Consider the following 18,612-nt stretch of genomic DNA (forward strand, 5'->3'; position numbering starts at 1 on the left):
AATATTCATGATCTTGGGTTAGGCAAAGATTTCTTCAATATAACACCAGAGGCATGCTCTAGTAAAAGAAAAATTTAATAAACTGGATGTTACCAAAATTAAAAATTTATGCACTTCAAAAGAAACTATTAAAAAATGAAAGGAACTCTTACAACTCAATAATAAAAAGACAAATTCCAAAATTTAAAAATGGACAAAAATTTGCATAGATGTTTCAACAATGAAGATTATAGGGATGGACAATAAACATACGAAGAAACGTTCAACATCATGGAAATGCAAATTAAAACTGCAATAAGGGCTTCCCTGGTGGCGCAGTGGTTGAGAGTCCGCCTGCCGATGCAGGGGACACGGGCTCATGCCCTGGTCCGGGAAGATCCCACATGCCACAGAGCGGCTGGGCCCGTGAGCCGTGGCCGCTGAGCCTGCGCGTCCAGAGCCTGTGCTCCGCAACGGGAGAGGCCACAACAGTGAGAGGCCCGCATACCGCAAAAAAAAATAAAAAATAAATAAATAAACTGCAATAAGATATACTACTTCACATTCTTTAGAACAGTTATAATGGAAAAGCAGACAGTAACAAGTATTAGTGAGGATGTAGAGAAACTAGAACCCTCAACTAATAAAAATCTTCAGTTGCAGAGCCACTCTGAAAAATAGTTTACTAGTTTCTGAAGAAGTTAAACACAAATTTACCATATGATTCAGCAATTTCACTCCTAGGAACATATCCAAAAGAAATAAAAACATGTTTCCATGCAAAGACTCATATGAGAATGTTTATAATTGTACTACTCATAATAGCCAAAGAAGTGGAAACTCAAATGTCCTTCAACTGGTGAATGGACAGTAATAAAATGTGGTATATTTGTACAACAAAACACTATTTGTCAGTAAAAAGGAACAAAGTACGGATAGAGCAACAACACAGGTGAATAGGCTTAAGTGAAATAAGCCAGACACAAAAGACTACATACTATATGATTGCATTTATAATGAAGTTTCCAGAGAAGACAGCTCTCTAGAAACAGAAAAACAGATTAGTAGTTGCATGGGGCTAGGAATGGGGAATGACTGCAAACTGGCACAAGGAATTTGTCTGGGGTGAGGAAAATATTCTAAAGTTGAGTTGTGGTGATGGTTGCACAACTCTGTAAATTTACAAAATGTCACTGAACTGTACACTTAAAATGGGTCAATTTTATGGTACATAAATCATATCTCAACCAAGCTGTTTAAAGACTGTTGAGCTAAAGAGGCCCATAGCATATTGTTACGTGGAAAAAAATATGCATCCACAAAATTTATTATCTAATTTTTAATGAATTTTTTTTAACATGAGGCTCATAAACAGATTCATTAACAAGGGTAGTTCTTGTTATCTTACTGGGGAGTGAGATAATGGGGGAACTTTTACTTTCTGATTACACCCATTCTGTTTGTTTTTAAATCATCAAACACAGTACACAAACTGTCTCTCTTACACATAGGTATACAAGGGAGTTGGCCTGAGTAGACGCTGTGGGGAAGAAGCAGAGACATGTGCAGGAGAAGGGAGGGGATCTAGTGGGAGGAGGCCAGAGATACTGCTCAACATCCTAAAATGAAGAGGACAGTCCCCCGCAGCAGAGAATTATTCAGCCCAAAAATGTCAACAGTGCTGGGGTTGAGAAACCCCAGTTTACAATGATAGACTTTGTTAGTCCTTTAGAGATTCAGAAAATCTATTCCTATCTAGACTTTACAGAAGGAAAAGGCAAATACTGATATATAGGTATTAAAACAAAGATTAAAAACTAGAATTACATATGAAAAGATTAAGAAAAGGAAAGCTAAGAACAGTTTTTAGCTTTAAAATAGTTTAGCATCCTCAAAGCGAACTAAAGTAGTTTTTAGTGTATTATTTATGCTAAGCTGACATAACTAAAGAAAACTTTCTCCTGAAGCCTAGTAGAAGTAGTAGTAGAAGTCTACCTCATTAAGCAGGCCAAACAGTAAGCCGGCTAGGTATGTGAACTTAACTAAATATTGACAGAAGCCTCATTAGCCCACCAGATTTAAACAACTAAAGGGATCAGATGCCTCAGAATGACTAACCTAAATACATAAGGCAAAAACTCAACTAGAGGGCATAAGCTCAGAATACCTCTGTATACCAATAAACCGGCACTCAAAGAGCACATTAAAATTTGGAGGTAAAAAAAAATGATGAAGCAGTCACCATTCTGTCTTAGGTAAGAGTGAGATCCTTGGGTTAGACCACTGTTAAAGACCTATTATGTCTCCACAAAAACTGGACAAAGATACCACTCCGAGACTGTATTTTTTTTTTTTTTTTTTTTTTTGCGGTATGCGGGCCTCTCACTGTTGTGGCCTCCCCCGTCGCGGAGCACAGGCTCCGGACGCGCAGGCTCCGGACGCGCAGGCTCAGCGGCCATGGCTCACGGGCCCAGCCGCTCCGCGGCATATGGGATCCTCCCAGACCGGGGCACGAACCCGTATCCCCTGCATCGGCAGGCGGACTCTCAACCACTTGCGCCACCAGGGAGGCCCCGAGACTGTATTTTTAAAAGTGTTCCTCAGTAAAAGCATTTAGTTGTATAGTTCTAAGTTCACAGAGGAGTGGGGAGGAAAGGAGGAAAGAGAAGAGGAAAAATCAATACCTCGATCCTCCGTTTTGCTTTGTCGTAAGCCAGTTCTTCTTTAGTTCGATCATCATCAGAGTCACACTCAGATTCTGAGCTCACTTCTTTACTTGGCTTTTTATCTAATGTTTTCCCCACATCCTTCTCATCGGACACCTTTTCATCTTCTTCGTCGCCTTCACTGCCCTCACTGTCTCCTTCTTCTTCCTCTTCTTCTTCACTCTCTTCGTCATCCTCCTCCTCCTCCTCCTCCTCCTCTTCCTCTTCAGGGTTTTCTTTTACTTCTATATGCACCGTGTTTCCTACTTTCAGGAAAAGAGATTTTGAAATAAATGAAAGTTAAAAATGAGATTTCTATCAAGATAGAGACCTTAAAGGAAAAATAATACTGAACATGTACTAAATAAGGGAGTAACTTTTTTTTTTTCGGTACGCGGGCCTCTCACTGTTGTGGCCTCTCCCATTGCGGAGCACAGGCTCCGGACACGCAGGCTCAGCGGCCATGGCTCACGGGTCCAGCCGCTCCGTGGCACGTGGGATCTTCCTGGACCGGGGCACGAACCCGTGTCCCCTGCATCGGCAGGCGGACTCTCAACCACTGCGCCACCAGGGAAGCCCAGGGAGTAACATTTTAATACAGCATTAATTCCAAATTAATGTTTTCATACATCATAAATGCAAAGTGTCTGTCTACATTGCTACAATGAAGACTGCCATTTAACAGTAAAAACTTAATGCATTAACCATACTTAAGCTAATAAACAAGAAAAGCATTACTAAGCTAGGATACAAGAGAGGACAGAAACCCAGGGAGGTGGACACGATGCCTGGTACTTTCTTCCCCATGGGGTCATTTGCGGATCCTGGAGGAGGCAGCTGAAAAGCTATGCAGCTCTTAGTGGCCCCTCAAAGCTTAGGGGTCCAGGCATTGGGAGTTCAGGCCTACCAAGGATTTCCATGGGGCAAGGGAGATGGACACTGGGTAATACCCTTATTGTGGGGTGAAATCCTAAAAAACTGTACCATAGCAGTAAGGATAAACGAGAAGTAAACAGGGCCTCCCCATTATTGGCATATCATCTCCAGATTCTCTAACTTCCACATGTGGAATAAGATGACTCTATATTGCTAGTTCACTCAGACTCCCAGTAGATGTACATATAAATTCTCTCTGGAGGAAGAAAACACCAACCTTGACATCAAATTATTTCTATAGTTGTAAACAACTGAGGAGAAAATTAATGAACCAGAACACAGATCAGAAGAAACAATCTACAATGAACCATGGAGACTCAATAGGTAAAAAATACAGAAAAGAGGAAAAGATACAGTGATAGAATAAGAAGGTCTATCATAGGCTTAACTAATATCCCTGAGAAGAAATAGTGGCTCATAACACTGCAAAACTGATAAAAACATATAGGCAGAATAAAAAAAAAGAAAACAAACCTAGCCACATCATAATAAAACTGATGAAAACGAAAGACACATGAAAAATTTAGGCTGGTACCTGACTTTGAAACAGAAACAATAAAAGCCAAGACAAGGGACTAATATCTTCAAAGTATTAATAAAATTATGACTAAGAATTCCTCATTCAGTATGTCACCTTCAAGAATGAAGATGAGATAAAGGTATTTTCAGAAAAGCAAAAATGTAATGTCTCAGTAACAGATTCATACTGAAGGAAATTCTAAAAGGTATTCTTCAGGCTGGAAAAAATGATCCCAAATAAAGGTCAGAGGTGCAGGAAAAAATGAAGCACAACAAAAGCTAAGAATGTGGGTAAACTTAAATATATACTGACTGCTTTTTAAAAAAAGCTATTATGGGGTTTAAAACAGAGAATTAAAATTAATGAGAACAATGGTATATAATTTGAGAATTGGTTAAAAGTTGTTTAGGTATTCTTTGGTCTTTACATTGCCTGGAAAGAAGGTAATAGTAGACAGTGATAGTTCAAAGATCCACGTTAGGCCCAGTCGGAGGGCCGAGGAGCGGTGGTCCAGGTTGGGCAGAGTGGGGGAAGGCAGGGTGCAGCCGTTGTGCGGCGTAGTCCCCCAACCTGCTGCCAGCTCTGTAGCCTGTCAGGCCCCAGCACTATCTGCTGATCTCGGGCTGGAGCCATGGGGGTGCCTGGGGGAGGTTTAACACTAAGGGTATTCCCTATTGTGGCTTTTAAAGGTCTTCCATTTTCTCAGATTGCTTTCTTTTCATCCCTCCGTGCTGTTCCCACACCCCTGGCAAGGACCTACCTTTCAAGGTCCCCCTCTAGAAGTCTTTCACAGCCCCTTTCTCACCCCTCATCCAACACACATAGGTGTCTCCTTTGGGCCCCACAGAAATGTCTGCACACCACAGTTAGGGCTTCGCTCCTTCAACAACGAAACGTGTTTACTGGCGCCTGTTATTTGCCAGGCACAGTTTTTTAATTTCTGCATTCGTTTCTGCCTCTCATCAGATTTGAGGGCAGGAGCCATGTCATTATGGAATCCCTAGAGGGAGAGGGGACGAGGCAGGCTTTGGAATCAGGCCCAGGCGGCTCCAGATGCAGCTCCACCACGTAAGGACAGCTGCCCACCCTCCGACAACTTTCCTAACCCCCTCAGCCCCTCTAAGCTTTTGTGAGGATTTAAAAGGCATCTATCAGGAAGGGGTGGGCACTTACACAGAGCAGTTGCCCATCCATCCATTTATTCTTGCACAAATCCTTGTTTGGGGTGTCTAATGTGCAAAGCACTGCCCCAGGCATTGCAGGGAACAGAGAAATCAAGTCCTCATCTTCTAGTGGGGGCTGATGTGAGAGGAGGAGATAAGGACTGGGAGGAGGAATACTGGGTGAGAGGATGGAGAGAAAGGAAAAAAAAAAAAAGATCCACGTGAAAACACTCTAGAGTAACCAATAAAAGTAAGCAGAAAAGTACAAAACTTCGAAGCTCATGAAAGGAGAAAAAATTCAAATAATCCAAAAGATGGTTAGAAAGGAGAGAAAAAGAAACAGAACAAATAAGAAAAACTTAACAAGATGATAAATATAAAATCAATATACTTTATTAACTATCAAATGTTAGATGTAATGGGCTAAGTACTCTAGGTAAAATATAAAAATTGACAAACTGGATTTAAAACCTCAACTATATGCTGTTTAAGAATATAGAAAGTGTAATAAAGACAGAAGAAGATCATGTAAATTAAAGCTGGTATAGCTATTAATATCAGATAAGGTAGACTTTAAGGCAAAAGACATCGCTAGAAATAAAATGATAAAACAGTTAATTCATCAGAAAGATATAAGATTACATTCATCTAATAATAGAGCACCAAAATATATAAAGCAAAAATTAATATAACTCATGGAGAAATAGACAATCTACAAGCACAATGGGAGATTTGAACACACAACTCTCAGTGAGAGAGAGAAAAAGCACACCAGAAAAAAAACTCAGAACAGAACATAAGAGGTGAACAAAATGATCAGCAAACTTAACTAAAATATAGGTAACAAGTCACCCAACTAATGCAGAATATAAACTCTTTCCAATCACATATGAAACATTTGTAATAATTTACAACCCAACAAATGATTGGTTAAGTCGACATATTTCAAAGGACAGAACCATGTATTTTTCTGATCACAATGAAGTAACAAAGATACGTAAAGTCCTCACGTTCATAAATTAAGAAATATACTTCTGGGCTTCCCTGATGGCGCAGTGGTTGAGAGTCCACCTGCCGATGCAGGGGACATGGGTTCATGCCCCAGTCCGGGAAGATCCCACGTGCCGCGGAGCGGCTGGGCCCGTGAGCTATGGCCGCTAAGCCTGCGCGTCTGGAGCCTGTGCTCCAAAACGGGAGAGGCCACAACAGTGAGAGGCCCGCCTACCACAAGAAAAAAAATATATATATATACTTCTAAATAAATCACAGGTAAAAGTTAATATATCAAAATAGAAATTTTAAAATATCAACATATTAGACCTTACAGAATTTGGCTAAAGCCAGGGTTAAAGAAAAATTTGTAGTTTTAAAAAACGACTGAAAAAACAGAGCCAAATATTCATTTCAAAAAGTTAGCGAAAAGCCAGCAAATCAAACCCTAAAAAAGACAGGAAGAAATGACAAAAACACTTTATTCATAGTGATTAGGAACTAAACTATTCGTTTGTATTATCTTTGTATTATATTTTAAGTTCAAGGGGTTTCTTTGGTAGGCTAGCTTTAATAACTTATCCCCGTTTGTAACATTATCACTCTGAGAAAAACTGTGTTCTAAAGCCTAGGCAACTATCTTACAAATGACTTTCTGAAAAACCATTTATTAATAAAATCAGGATCCATATGAGGACTTAGGAACCATGGCAATGGAGAGAGCAAGACTGGTCTCTATCCCCAGGAATGTTCATACAGCTTTCATCATTGGGAGACTATTTCTTTAATATACACACCTCCAATAACCACTGGACTTATCAACGTGTGCTTATGAGCTACTCACCTGTTTCTCTCTCCTCATCACTAGCCATAGCTTCCCAATCATCCAATCCAGCATCCTCAGTTTCTTCTTGCTCTTCTGTAAATAAAATTTTCATTAAAGACACAGAATATATCTAGACACATAAGATTGCTTTTAGAAAAAAAAATACGTAGAAAACTATCCTGACATAAAGAAATAAATGTTTTAGTTATGCAAAAAGTAGGTACACAATTTCATTACCTTTGGAACTAGTTTTCAATATACCTAGTGTGTTAAATCCTCTACTATTACTAAACGCTTCACAATTTCCTCGTGTTTTGAATACACTATATTAAACTTAACGCAGATTTCATATCTGAGGTAATTAAAATATTAGCAACTCATTGAAATGTTCCTTTAGATCTTGAAAAGGGTAAATGATGGCATTCAGTTCTTGAGGATAAAAGAAATTTCACATATATCTTCTTTTTGATCTTCAACCTATACTTTATACAGAAGAATGTATTGTTTATTTTGCTTTAACCTCTACAAATACATATAAATACAACTTAAATTACATAGTTGAAGGTACAAATCTACACTTCTATTCCAGTTGAAAATAAGGTTGTGCTTACAACCCCAAAAATAGCCAGAAAGGTATAATTTTGAATTTACAGACTTTAAACTCTCATTAACAAAAATGACTCTTTTTACTGAAATCTAATCAAGCAAAATTATTCTCAAATGAAAGGAAGATGAGATTGGGACACTGTAGTATTTGTTTCCCTGTCATAATTACTATTTGCCAACAAGTTTGGATATGCCTTCTTGAGGAGGAAATGAGTCAGAAACACATACCCCTAACTCCTCCTAAATTAGCAATTCTTTCTACTGCTACAAATATCACCTAAAATAGGGAACTGCTGTTAAGTCTATAATGTGAATTTCTCTAATCTCATCCTGTTAAGCTGAGGTATGCCCAGGAAAATGATCCTTTTTATACTGAGAATAGGAGGGGAAGAAGAATAGGATCAGTAATACCTTTCACCAGTGTAGGTCAGTCTTAACATTCTCTAAAGCTGCTCCCATTCCTGTCTTTAAACACTGGAGATTCTCCTGATTTTACAAAACATACATTTAGCCAGCCTCTAGCTCTCCTAGCAACAGCTATCTCATGAATTAGAACAATGTTTATCTTAAAGAAAAAAAAAATCCAGAGATTTTCTCCAATCTCAAAACACACACACAAAATGAGTAAGTTGAATCCTCTAATTTAGTAAACAGAAGCTGATCTCTAAAGATTTTAAAATGCCAATTTTTATGACTCTTAATGAAAGTTCTAATTAAAAATGCTTCCAATTTGCTTCCAAAGGATTAAATAAAGAACTTTAGTTCTTCTTGGTACCGCTTAAGAATTCTGACCCATAAATAAAAACATCAGAGAAGATCCAAATACCTCTCTCTATCCTCTCTACAAAACATTTTACCAACACTATTGTAAAGAACAAAAGTGATTCAAGTCTCACCTCTACACTTTTTTCAGTGGAAATGAAATGACTTAGAGAAAAGAAAGAACTATGAAGAAGGCCATCCTGCCAGACATTTGGTTTCCCCAAACTAACAATAACCAAGACAACTTATGACACATCAGTGATATTTAATAGGAATTAATTAGTCAACACTACTGACCTGGTTCAACAGGAGGTGGTGTCTCTTCTTTTTCAGGTACTCCCTGTTCCACAACTTCTACAGCAGCACTTAATTCCATTGGTTCACACACTGAAAAAAGGAACAGAAACCAAGGTAACAATACTTTTCAGTGCATAATTTCTGTTAGGATACTCTGTTAAGTACTGAATAAAAACCAGTAGTACAACCTAAATTCTTTAGCAAGTTTAGAAAACATTTAAATATCAGCTATGTGCTGTTGTTTTGTTAAACAGGAAACTAGTTTTTCTTTCTGCTCAAGAATAGAATGTAAAATTACAGAAGGTTGAGAAGGAAACAGAAAACATAAGAATGACAGTTGTGCTTTTCAGAGTTAAGAACAGTTATTCGTAGCATAGGATCCACATTCTTCAAACAAAAGTACTTTTCCATTAATGTGTCATTTGAATCAGCTGAGAATGATAATAACAAGAAACAAGGTATAGGAAGTAAGTTTCAGTAGGCAATTCTGATTTGTTGATTTCTTTTTAAGACTTCTGTCTTGAAGCTTATGGGGGAAAAGGCAAACAAAATTGTTTCTAAATCACAGGCTACTTTGTATGCAAACCTTTATTTTCCAGCTGCTGTGGTGTTTTTTTCTTCTTTTTATCTTCATAAATTGGCCTTTTCTTTGGCAAAGAGTCTTTTGATGGCACTTCAACACCTGAGGGATAAAAATGGAAAATTTCAGGGTTTATACTACTTGCTTGTCACCTAAGAAATACTCTTAAGAAGATAACATTTTATTCACCTCAGAGATACATACCCTAAAATATAAAAGAACATTCATGGAAAACCCTCTTTTTAATGTAAGGTATTTTAAAATTTACATACGTTTAAATTCCATTTTTTTTGGTGTCCAGTTCTATGACTTTTGACAAATGCATGTAGTTACGCAACCACCATCATAATGAAGATGCAGAACAGTTCCATCACCCTGTGCTGCTCTGGGAAGTTAAACCCTATTCACATCCTTATGCCCCTGGCAGCTACTGATCTGTTCTCCAACCCAAAACATGTGCTCTTCCCAGAAAGTCACAGAAATAACACTTTACAGTCTGGCTATCATCATAATGGATTTGAGTCATCCTCGTTACTATATGTACCAGTACTTCATTTCTTTTCATTGCCGAACAGCATTCCATTGTATCGATGTACCACAGTTCCCTTATTCGACAGACAGCTGAAGGACATTTGGGTTCTAGTTTTTGACAATTATGAATAAAGCTGTTAGGAACATCTGCATGCAGATTTTTCTGTGAACATTTCTCTGGGGTAAATACTGTGGAGTGGGAATGATGGGACATTAAGATAAATATGTACAGCTGACTCTTGAACAACATGGGGGTCAGGGCTGCCAACTCTCCGCGCAGCCGAAAATCTGCATATACCTTATAGTCAGCCCTCCGTATCCATGTTTCCTCCATATTCATGGCTCCGCATCCTCGGATTCAACCAATCACAAATTGTGTAGTTACTGTAGTATTTATTATTGGAAAAGAATCCACCTATAAATAAACCCACACAGTTCAAACCCGTGTTGTTCAAGGGTCAACTGTATTTAAATTTGTAAGAAACTGCCAACTGTTTTCTAAAGTGGCTTTACAATTCTGCATTCCCACCAGTAATATATGAGAGTTCCAACTGCTCTTACCAGCAATTGGTAAAGACAGGTGTTGGGTTCTTTTAAACTTACATATTCTAATAAATGTGTAGTGATATCTCATAGTGGTCTTAATTTGAATTTCCCTAATGATGTCGAGCAGTCTTTCATTGTGCTTATATTGAATAGTTTCTTGGTGAAGTGTCTCTTCCAACTTCTATGCGCACGCGCACACACACACACACACACACACACACACACACACACACACACACACACACACAGTTATCACGTATGACTTTCAGGTATTGTCTTTGAATTCTCTCAGTGGTGTCTTTTGCACAGCAGAAGTTTTTAACTGGACTTGAATTTTATAATTTTCTCCTTTTATGGATTATGCTTTTGAAGTTGTAACTAAGCACTCCCTGCCTAACACAAACTCACAAAGACTTTCTTCTATGTTTTCCTCTAAAAGTTTTTTAGTTGTATATTTTATATGTACATCTACAATCCATTTTGAGTTAAATTTTATATAACGATTGAGATTTAGGACTAAGTTTTTTTGTTTTGAGGTTTTTTTTTACACAATAAATGTCTAACTGTTCCACCATCACTTGTTGCAAACATCATATTTTATCTACTGAATTGTCTTTTCCTATGACAGAAAAAAAAAACCCTGACCATACGTAGACTCTATTCTGTTCTATTGATCTGTCTATCCTTTTGTCAGTATCACACTGTACTGATTACTGTTTTTACAGTTAGTCTTGAAATCAGATAGTGAGTCCTCCAAGGTTTGTTCTTTTTCAAAAATACTTTGGCCATTCTAACTCCTTTATCTTTTCATACACATTTTAGAAATAGCTTATAGATATCCACAAAATATTCTGCTGCAATTTTGATTGAGATTGTACTGAATCTACAAATCAGTTTAGGAGAACTGGTATCTTAACAACATCAAATCTTCCAATCCATGAATGCAACATCTCTCCATTTACACAGGTCTTTGATTATTTTCATCAGTGTTTTATAGTTTTCTGCATATAGATTCCACAAATACTAAGTGTTTCAATTACTTTTATGGGGGGGTACTGTAAATGGTACCATCAATTTTTTATTTTTACTGTTAATTGCAAGCATATAGAAATACAGTTGATATTTGCATACTGGTCTTATCTATAATCTTGTTAACCTCACTTATTAGCTGTAGGATTTTGTGGGGGGTAGATTCCATGGGATTTTCTATGTAGACAATTGTCATCTGTGAATAGACAGGTTTACTTCTTCCTTCCAGTCTGCATGCCTTTATTTCTCTTTTTGCCTAATTGCCTGAGTTAGGACATTCCAGTGCAATGTGCAATGACTGTGATGAGAGTGGATATCCTTGCCTTAATCACAATATTAGTGTTTATTAGTATTCAGTCATTCACCAGTAACTGAAAATTGTTGTATGTTTTTTGTAAATGTCTTATATCAGGGAAAGAAGTTCCCTTCTATTCTCAGTTTGTGAATTTTTATTATACGTGAATGGTAAATTTTGTCAAATGATTCTTCTCCATCTATTGAGATGATCATGTAGATTTTCTTCTTTAGTCTATTAATATGATGAACTATTTATTGATTTTTAAATACTGAACCAACCCTACATTCCCAGGATAAAACCCACTTGGTCATGATAGAATATCCCTAAATATAAATATACATAAATATATGCACATAAACATAAATATTTATATAGTTGACCCTTGAATAACACCGGTTTGAACTACACAGATACTTATACTCAGATTTTTTTCACTAAATATGTATTATAGTACTAGAAGATCCACTGCTGGTTCAATATGTGGATGCGGAACCGTGGATACAGAGGGCCGACTAGAAAATTATACACAGGTTTGTGCCTGCATGGCAAGTTGCCCCTAAGCCCTAGATTGTACAAGGGTCAACTGTCTTGCTGGAATCAAACTGCTAATATTTTGTGGAAAAATTCTGCATCTTTGTTCATGAGGGATATTGGTCTGCAGTTTTCCTTTCTCGTAATGTCTTTGTCTCACTATGATATAAGGGCATGCTGTCCTCATAAAATGAGTTGGGTAGTTCTGGAAGATAATGTTCGTAACTAGCAATATTTCTTCCCTAAATATTTGTTAGAATTCCCAAGTGAAATCATAGAGGCCTGGAGTTTTCTTTGTTGGAAATTTTTTTTTAACTTAGATAAAATGTAAATAGATATAGCAGTATATTTTTAAAATAGATATAGGACTACCCAGGTTATGTATTTCTTTGCATGTTGGTAGTTTGTGTCTTTTAGGGGAATGTGTACTTGCTATATGCTTAGTAGGTACAGGCTAAAGGCTATGGAACAGACTGAAAAAGTAACCTGCTACACAATTCAGCATAATTATCTGAAAATATCTGCAGATACACTAAGAACACATTTTGAGCTCAATGAATAAGTTTTATATTATTCTAGGTAATGAATGTGGTAAATAATATTTACCTAACAAGGCAGCTTTTAAAGATATGGTGAGACGTAGCATGTAGTATCTTTTCAATGAATGCACTTGTGGAGGGCCATTAATGTGAGGCTAAGAAGTTTGGACACTTTTATTAACAGACAATAGGGAACCCATAAGAGGGCAAAAACTGGGCAACACTATGAAGAATAAGAAAAGAGACTAGGGCCAGAGATGCCATTTGAGAGACCATCTCTTCCAAGCCTGTCCTAAAGATTGATTGCCAAGTTCACCATTTTAAATAATTGTCATCTAATCTTGTAAATACAAGTCAAACTACTCCATAAAACAGCATTTCTGAGATTGGCAAATTACTCCCTACATGGTCCTATCCCAATTTCTCCATGAGTGCTTCTAGCCTGTCAGATAGCCACAAGTCAAATCTGATATTTGGGTGCTAGTTGTACTCGAATTTGTTCTTTACTTTTGCTTTTTAAAAAGCTCTATCCCCAACTGAGAATAAGACTTTCTGACATCTAAATGCTGTGTTTCTCTACATTTACTGCTCCCAGCTGACCATATAATGCATAACAAAGAGCTGGTCACACAGATCAATTAAATCTCAGTTCTAGGACCTTGGACAAGCTGTTTTCTGAGTCTCCATTTTTTCATCTATATGATGGGAATGAAGATATTTATGAGGAAATAATGTCAAGGGTAACATCAGGTATATACTAAATACATAATAGATGGTAGCTCTTACTTTAATTATAGCATAAGCACCAAAATTACTATAATATAAACATCTGTGGAATGTAGGGACAGGACATTAAGAGAGGTCCCCAAATATTCTTCTCAAAGGAGCAAAGACACTATTTTAAATCATCTTACCTGTCAAAAACATAGCTGATTAAATGTTCAGATTATGGTCTCTAAACTAAAAGGAACCAAGGTTCCTTGGGTAAACAGTTGATTTCAAGGTCTAGAGGAGAAAATGTGCAAGGTGAGCCTGGGATATCTCGTGGTGTTAGAAAGCAAGGAAGAGGTCGAAGAATACTGTAGTCAAGTGAAAAGCTCACAGGGACCAACCTGAATGACTTCCTGCTAGCCAAAGATGGTATCATTTGAGTATCAAAAACATAAATGACTTTAGGAGATGAAAACATATCAATTATATAAAACTCCATTAAGATAAAATGATATACATCCAAAACAAAATTAAATTCACTGGTCACCTCTGGAGGTTAAGGGGACATCAATTTATTATTTTGCAAATTAGTAAAGAAAGGGAAAGAATTAAGCATATATCCTGGTTTTCCTGCATGAACTGTATTTCAGGGAAAGCTTTTCTTTAAAGATTCTAGCTAATAAATGCAGAAAGAATGACAGACTATCACAATTCTGCAATTCCTAACAAAGTACTGGATATAGGCAATGATCACCAATTGGAATTAAAATTATTAGATGAAAAGTCAATGAAGAGGGGGCCTCCCTGGTGGCGCAAGTGGTTGAGAGTCCGCCTGCCGATGCAGGGGATACGGGTTCGTGCCCCGGTCTGGGAGGATCCCATATGCCGCGGAGCGGCTGGGCCCGTGAGCCATGGCCGCTGAGCCTGCGCGTCCGGAGCCTGCGCGTCCGGAGCCTGTGCTCCGCAACGGGGGAGGCCACAACAGTGAGAGGCCCGCATACCGCAAAAAAAAAAAAAAAAAAAAGTCAATGAAGAACTTTTCTAATGGACAAGGCTGCCAATAGCTAAACTCACTGATCAATCTTGACATCACCAGAAGGCAAGCAGATCACGTGCCTCCTCACATGAGGCACTTTAGGTGGTAAAGCACCACTAAGAAGTAGCCAAACTGCTAGATCTATAAAATTACAAGGTATAGAGAAATAAGTTAGCCAACACCAGGAGAATGCAAATAGAGAAATCCAGAATAGGAGAAATTCTAGGAAAAAATCCAGTATCTTCAACAAATAAATCCATGCCAAAAATAGGGGTGGTACTGGTATCAATGACAGACATTATCAACCAAATACAACACATGAATCTAATCTGGATCCTGATTTGAACAAATCAATTATAAAAGACATTTTGGAGATAAGTGGAAAAAACTAGACATGGACAAAATCAAGATATCAAGGAACTTTGTTTAATATAATAATACATACTACACTTATATTAAAAAGTAAAATGTCCTTATCTGTTAGAGATACATACTAAAGTAAAATGTGAGTAAAATAATAATGGCATCTGGAATTCACTTTAAAATACTCCAGGGGAAAAAAGTGGGTGGAGGGGGGACAAAACAAGAATGGTAAATGGTGATAATTGTTGAAACTGAGTGATGTCTACATGGGGACTCATTTTACTATTTTGTATTTTCATTTACAGATATACTATCATTTACACACAAATTTTTATCACAGTATAGACGTCATCTCCCTAAATAATGAAATTATCTCACCTATTCCTTACATTATTATTGGACTTTTTCACAGCATTTTCATAGAATTCTCCTTCTGATTCAATTCAATTGTCCTTTTGACCATTATAGAGATACAACTGCATGAGAGAAGTTTCTAGAGCATTCAGTTAATTAAGAACACCACCTACCCTGAGCTTGTAGAAGTTTAAGGGTAGCTTCGGCTCTGGCTCTGGCTTCTCTCTGGGATTTAGTTAAAAGTTTCCCTTCTTTTTTCAAGCGTTCTTTTCTTTCCTTTTCTTTTTGCTTTTTCCTTTCTCTTTTTTCTTGTTCCAATCTTTCCTATAAAAGAATATATATCAGACAAAAAATGTATTAGCTTAATGAATTACAAAATTTAAACATAAACAACCCAAATTTCTAACAAAGCTCTTGAGATACATGCAAAGTATTATGTTAGGAGCTTCCAAATGAAAGTACTTTAAATGTTGTACATAATGAGTATTAATTAGTATCACATGAGAGTTGACTATGTGTTGGCAATGATGCACAAGCAACTCCTGTCTGTACCTGAGGAAATAAGGTAGGATTTTGTCTACCTCTTCATCTTATTATTTATATCTGAACAATAATGTAACTGAATTACCATGCAACTAAGAAATTTTTAGAATTAGAAAGCTAGAGATATTTTATGAGAAGCGGATTTAAGTAAAACACCAAGTCAAAGTCAGCAACTTCACAATGACATACCTCTTCTTTACGCTTGGCTTCCAATTCTTCAAGGCGTTTTATCCGTTCTTCCTCTTCTCTCTTCTGTCTTTCCTCTTCTTCTTTAAACTTAGCCAGAGCTTCCTGCATAGCCTTAACTGTGGCTTTGCTAGGTCCTTTTTTCTTCTCTTTTTCTTTTTCTTCCTTTTCTCCTTTCTTTTTCTTCTTATCTTTTTTCTTTTTGTCTCCTTCATTGTCATCTACCAAAAAAAGAAGAGAGGCAAAGAATATTTTTAAAAGTTGTTTCCTACAGCAATGGTAAGCAAACCCCAGAATGCAGGAACCATAATGGGCCAGGGCTGATGCCAGCAGCAGGCTAAGGGCTTTGGGTATCAAGGCCTCCTGAGCACTTGAGTAACCAGAAGAGCTCCGAACAACCCAGTTGGCCTCCTTAGAAGCCTACAATGCTGGTGCTACTCTGAGTTGTCCTGAGGGATTCAAGAAGACAGGAGGATCCTGTCATCAGGGAGAAGATATACAGTACCTAATGTATCTTCTAAATCCATGGTGTCTGAATTCCTAAATTCTGTAGCTAGTTTTGCTTCTGTAAGATGGGGATGATAAGAATGATGCCTACCTTAAGGGGATAGACATTAGAAGAACAAAATACAAAAATATAAATATATTCCAAGAACTCTATAGCATTATGCTAAAGAATTAAAGATTATGAAGCTACTTTCTTGATGGTTCTCCTCAAACATGTCCAGACAGTAAAAATTTGAGTGGTTAAAAAGCTATGTCAATTTTCCCATTAAAAGTTTCCTAGTCTAAAGAAAAATTATGTTAAGTCATTTGATCTTTGTTTCCATTCTGAATAAGGGGGAAATTTAACTAGAAAGCTTCTTTTTTGCTAATTGGTTCCAGTACAAAAATGTGCCCCAGTATTGCCTAAAAGATGTTAACGAATTTCAGCATGTTACTTTTCCATTTCATAGACCAAATTAGGTTTTTAAAAACAGGAAAGAATTCACATATTATCTCACACTGAGGTATCAAAAAGAAGAGTAAATTTTGCATTGGGCAACTTCCCGTCTTCATCAGCAGCAAAAAATTGTTTTCAGGCTTCCCTGGTGGCGCAGTGGTTGAGAGTCCACCTGCCGATGCAGGGGACACGGGTTCGTGCCCCGGTCTGGGAAGATCCCATATGCCGCGGAGCGGCTGGGCCCATGAGCCATGGCCGCTGAGCCTGTGCGTCCGGAGCCTGTGCTCCGCAACAGGAGAGGCCACAACAGTGAGAGGCCCGCGTACCTCAAAAAAACAAAACAAAACAAAACAAACAAAAGAATTGTTTTCCACGGTGAAATTCCGTAAAAATCCTAGTTTGTGCACAAATCATTTGAAAGATATTTTATACTACATACATAAATGTTTAACAATGAAAATCAATTAAAAGAGTACTTAGACCTAATTTTTTTTAAGTTTCTTACAATTTAGTACCTTTATAACCAAGGACAAACAACAAAATGACTTTGGGGCATAATGATCAAAACTTAGGCTGATTATGAATCCAAGCCTTTTCCCCTGTCCTCGATATTATTACCAACCTTCTGCAGCTGTGGGAGCCTCTCCCTTCTCTTCAGAGGCAGGAGGTGCTCCAGAATCAAGAGTCACTTTGGATTTTACAGCTTCCTCTTCAGATTTCCTTTGAGATTCTTTTGGTTTACTCTGATCCTTTTTACCAGATTCTAGCTCTTCTTTTTCTTTCAACTTCCGCAGTTTTGCCTTTTCTTCATCCCGCTTTTTTCTCTCACGCTCTTTCTTTTCTGCCTTCTTTTGAGCCACTGTCTTAATTTTGAAGGATGAGTCGTCATCTTCATTCCCACTCTCTACATTAGGACCTGGCTTATTTTTCTGATTTTTTTTCTGTCCTTTCCTGGACTGCAAAAATTCATCTGATTCATCACCACTTTCACCAGAAGAATGTACTCTCATACCATCTTTAATTCTTTTACTGTTATCCTCATCCTCTTCTGACCCATCCCGCTTCTTATTTGATTTCTGAGCTTTCCCTTTAGCTTTTTTGGAGAGTTTACTAAAATCATCATCATCATCACTCCCAGAGTACATTTCCACTTTGGGTTTTGCAGTCTTTTGTGATTTTGAATCTTTATCTTCCAATTCTTCACTATCATTATCTTCAAAACTTTGTTTTTTGCCTTTCTGGCCTTTCTTTTTTTTATCTTGTTTTGAGGTGGATTCATCTTCATTATTTTCTGTTGGCTAAAAAGTTTCCATTGTTAGAAATATTAACAGAGTTATACTTTATTTTTTTAAATAATTGAAACTCCTCAAAGTCATGTACTTCGTTAAGTACACATGGAAAAATTAACGAAATAATTTTAAAATAAGGTCGTTTTTACAAGAATATAAAACTCAAGCAAGTACCAGAAGCTAGCCTAGGCCTCAGGTACATCTCATATTCACTGTAAAGTTCAGAATCCAGGTGCTCTGAAGCAAACACTAATCACCAGTCCACATTTACTACCTTCTTCAAATGGCATAAAAAGTCTAAGGGGAAAATTGAAAGAAAAAATATCCATCCCTCTCTCATTACTCTGAG

At 37.4% G+C, this 18,612-nt stretch overlaps 1 protein-coding gene across 3 annotated transcripts in view; it reads right to left on the bottom strand.

Annotated features, from left to right (window-relative positions):
- EIF5B (eukaryotic translation initiation factor 5B) overlaps nt 1-18,612 on the bottom strand; it is a 70,413-nt gene that overhangs the window by 27,709 nt on the left and 24,092 nt on the right. For 2 of the 3 annotated variants that reach the window (XM_060117178.1, XM_060117176.1), the window contains 7 exons: nt 17,597-18,272; nt 16,035-16,252; nt 15,476-15,626; nt 9,371-9,466; nt 8,785-8,874; nt 7,138-7,212; nt 2,664-2,950 (listed from right to left, as the gene is read on the bottom strand). In XM_060117178.1, coding sequence (XP_059973161.1) covers nt 2,664-2,950; nt 7,138-7,212; nt 8,785-8,874; nt 9,371-9,466; nt 15,476-15,626; nt 16,035-16,252; nt 17,597-18,272 — 1,593 coding nt within the window. The remainder of the gene's footprint in view (nt 1-2,663; nt 2,951-7,137; nt 7,213-8,784; nt 8,875-9,370; nt 9,467-15,475; nt 15,627-16,034; nt 16,253-17,596; nt 18,273-18,612) is intronic. The other variant, XM_060117177.1, reaches the window with a different exon arrangement.

Source organism: Mesoplodon densirostris, chromosome 14, assembly GCF_025265405.1.
Source record: "Mesoplodon densirostris isolate mMesDen1 chromosome 14, mMesDen1 primary haplotype, whole genome shotgun sequence".
In the NCBI taxonomy this organism is placed as follows: domain Eukaryota; kingdom Metazoa; phylum Chordata; class Mammalia; order Artiodactyla; family Ziphiidae; genus Mesoplodon; species Mesoplodon densirostris.